This window comes from Jatropha curcas, chromosome 8, assembly GCF_041381405.1.
Source record: "Jatropha curcas cultivar XTBG-Jc1 chromosome 8, XTBG_Jcur_1.0, whole genome shotgun sequence".
Lineage (NCBI taxonomy): Eukaryota > Viridiplantae > Streptophyta > Magnoliopsida > Malpighiales > Euphorbiaceae > Jatropha > Jatropha curcas.
In genome coordinates, this window is record NC_143158.1 from 24,159,769 (window position 1) to 24,162,854 (window position 3,086).

The 3,086-nt window shown below is 28.3% G+C and overlaps 1 protein-coding gene across 1 annotated transcript; it reads left to right on the top strand.

Annotated features, from left to right (window-relative positions):
• The first annotated feature begins 1,203 nt into the window (after positions 1-1,203).
• Positions 1,204-2,598, top strand: LOC149494385 (trans-resveratrol di-O-methyltransferase-like). Its single transcript, XM_089725518.1, has 2 exons — positions 1,204-2,000; positions 2,103-2,598. Exons 1-2 carry the CDS (start codon positions 1,242-1,244, stop codon positions 2,412-2,414), a joined length of 1,071 nt encoding a protein of 356 aa, XP_089581644.1. The 5' UTR covers positions 1,204-1,241; the 3' UTR covers positions 2,415-2,598.
• The last annotated feature ends 488 nt before the right edge of the window (positions 2,599-3,086 follow it).

Consider the following 3,086-nt stretch of genomic DNA (forward strand, 5'->3'; position numbering starts at 1 on the left):
TATATATAATTAAGTATTTTAAAATTTAAAATTTTATATTTTTTAAATTTATTTTTATTAAATATATATTATAATGAGACATTTGGATATTTTTATATTTTATTTTTCAAATTTATTTTTTAAATATCTGATTATGTTTTTATTACAATTTAAAAAATTTTATAAGAGTTAAAAAAAGAAAAATTATATTTTTTCTATATTTTTTTATGTTTGTATAATTTAATTGAATATATTATTTTTTAAAAAAATAAATTTTCGAATAAAAATATATATAAAAAATTGAACGAGTACCAATAAAGAGTATAGTCAACATACAATACACTTAAAATTAGTTTGTAAATAATAAAAATATATTTATTATTTGCCACATCATTATCAAATCTACCAAAAGTGATAAGGATAACGTTGTCATAGTCATAGCAAAAGTGAGTATTATTGAAATAAATGCCAAAATTTTCAAATCTACCAAAAGTGATAAGGATAACGTTGTTATAGTCTTAGCAAAAGTGACTATTGTTGAAATAAATGCCAAAATTTAGAATATATATATAATCTTTATGATTATTCGTTAAAAGAGTGGCTTTTATTAATATCTTAATGAGTTAAGGATAAAAAAATGCGAAATAATTTTTATTAACTAAATTTTTAATATACGTATTTTGTTAAACCATATAAATAAAATGTGATAGAGGAAATATATTATTTATAATATTTTTTCTTTACGGTTGTATAATTTAATTGAATATATTATTTTTTAAAAAAAATAAATATTCAAAAAAAATATATATAAAAAATTAAACGACTATGAATAATGAATATAATCAACATACATAAAATTAGTTTATAAATAATAAAATATACTTATTATCTGCCACATACTTATCAAATCTAGCAGAAGTGACAAGGATAACGTTATCATAGCAAAAGTGACTATTATTGAAATAAATGCCCAAATTTGACGTATATATAAGTCAATTAAAAAAAAAAGTTAATCAATGATCGAGTAGTTCAATTATTTTTCTAAACCGGAAAAATCAATTAATTAAATCTAATTACTTAAATTACACTTAAAGCAATGCAATTAATAGCAAGTCTATAAAATTATTAAGTTCCACTTCTATATTTCTACCCAAAAAAAAAAAAAAAGTTCCACTGCTATATATAGAGAGAGGGGTTAACAATTCAATCAAGTGTAGGTCTCAACTGCAGGTATAGTTTCTTAGTTAGTGCTCTATGGTATTATGGATTTGGTCACTGAAGAAAACGTAGATGAGCTACTTAAAGCTCAAACTCATATGTGGAATCATACTCTGCAATTTATAAAGTCCATGTCTCTCAAGTGCGCAGTTGAACTAGGCATTCCTGATATTATTAACAACAACCATGGCCAACCCATGCCTCTCTCTGATCTTGTTTCTGCCTTACAGGTTAACCCTGCTAAAACTCACCATGTTTATCGTCTAATGCGACTTCTCGTTCATTCTGGTTTCTTTTCTTTGCAAGAAGAAGGCTATTTGCTTACCCCATCCTCTCGTTTTCTTCTAAAAGACACTTCTTTCGGTTCAATACCTTTTATATCTCTTTTGCTTGACCCAATTATGATGGACCCATTTAATTGTTTGAGCAAATGGCTGAAAAACGATGATCAAACACCATTTGTAACTGCCTTTGGAAAATCACTATATGAATATACAGGACATGACATTAGGGCTAATAATATGCTGAATGAAGCTACGGCCAGTGATAGCATTTTTCTCGGTAAGGTGGTGACTCTTAAGTGTAAGGAGGTATTTAAAGGGTTGAATTCTTTAGTGGATGTTGCAGGTGGCACTGGAAATATGTCTAAGGCTATTGCTAATGCTTTTCCCAGTATAAAGTGTACTGTTTTGGATCTTCCACATGTTGTTGCTGTTGCTGATTCGCAAGGCGCCAAGAATTTGAATTTTGTTGCAGGTGACATGTTTCAGGCTGTTCCTCCTGCAGATGCAGCTTTGATCAAGGTCTGCTATTTCTTTCTCAGCTTTGATCAATATGTATAATTAACTTTATATCACTTGGGATGTTACGCTGTAATTTGCTAACACAATTGATTTGATAAACAGTGGGTATTGCATGACTGGGCTGACGAATATTGTGTGAAGATACTGAAGAATTGTAAAGAGGCAATAACAAGAAATGGCAAGCGAGAGAATAATAACAAGGTCATAATCATTGACATGGTGATGGGAAACAAAACATCAGATGGTGATTTGGCTAAAGCTGAGCTTTTGTTTGATATGATAGTGATGGCATGGCTCACTGGCAAGCAGAGAAATGAAGAAGAGTGGGCAAAGCTCTTCTTTGATGCTGGTTTCACGAAATATAAAATTAATTATGTGCTTGGTCCTAGAGCTCTTATTGAGGTTTATCCTTGACCAATTTCCTACTTATCTATTAGAGCTTTGTGTTTGTAACCAAAATGGCTGTGGCTACAGCCATATCAGCCTCCTTAATAAAGTTTATATGCTCAAAATAAATAAATAAATGTACCTTTTCAGTGTAAGTGTTTGATGGGAGTTTTTTCCTATTGTTAATAAAAGAGATTTCCTATTTTTACAATGTAAGTGAGTTTTTTCCTATTTTTACATCAGAACAAAAGCTCATCAACTTTGTTTTTTTTTTTTTTTTTTTTGGCATGCATCACTGATTAATTAAGCAACTCATTGATATTTATTTTCTTACCCCAATAAATAAAATAACGCTTGTTGCATACTTGACCACAGGTAGAAAAAAAATTAATTTTCAGTATAAAATATTTTTGGAAAAAAATAGTTTTTTGCCTACCATAATTAAGTAAAATTATTTTTTAGCCCCTAATTTTTTGCGCGGGTCTGCCACCGTCTCCATAACAAAGTTTATATGCCCAGACTAAATTAGCCCTCTCATTAGCTTTTAACTTTTTCAATTTAAATGTTGATGGGTGCTTTTTTCCTTTTTTTTTTTTTTTTTGTTTTTATAGAAAAATTTCTCTCTATTTTTCAAGTATATGTTTTTGAAAGGTTGATATCTATAGAAGAAAAAAAAAAATCAAAATCACAAATAAATTT

Coding starts and splice junctions, on each gene's coding strand:
- LOC149494385 (XM_089725518.1), top strand. CDS start 1,242: ATGGATTTGGTCACTGAAGAAAACGTAGATGAGCTACTTAAAGCTCAA. Junction 2,001..2,102: donor CAGATGCAGCTTTGATCAAG/GTCTGCTATTTC, acceptor TTTGATAAACAG/TGGGTATTGCATGACTGGGC.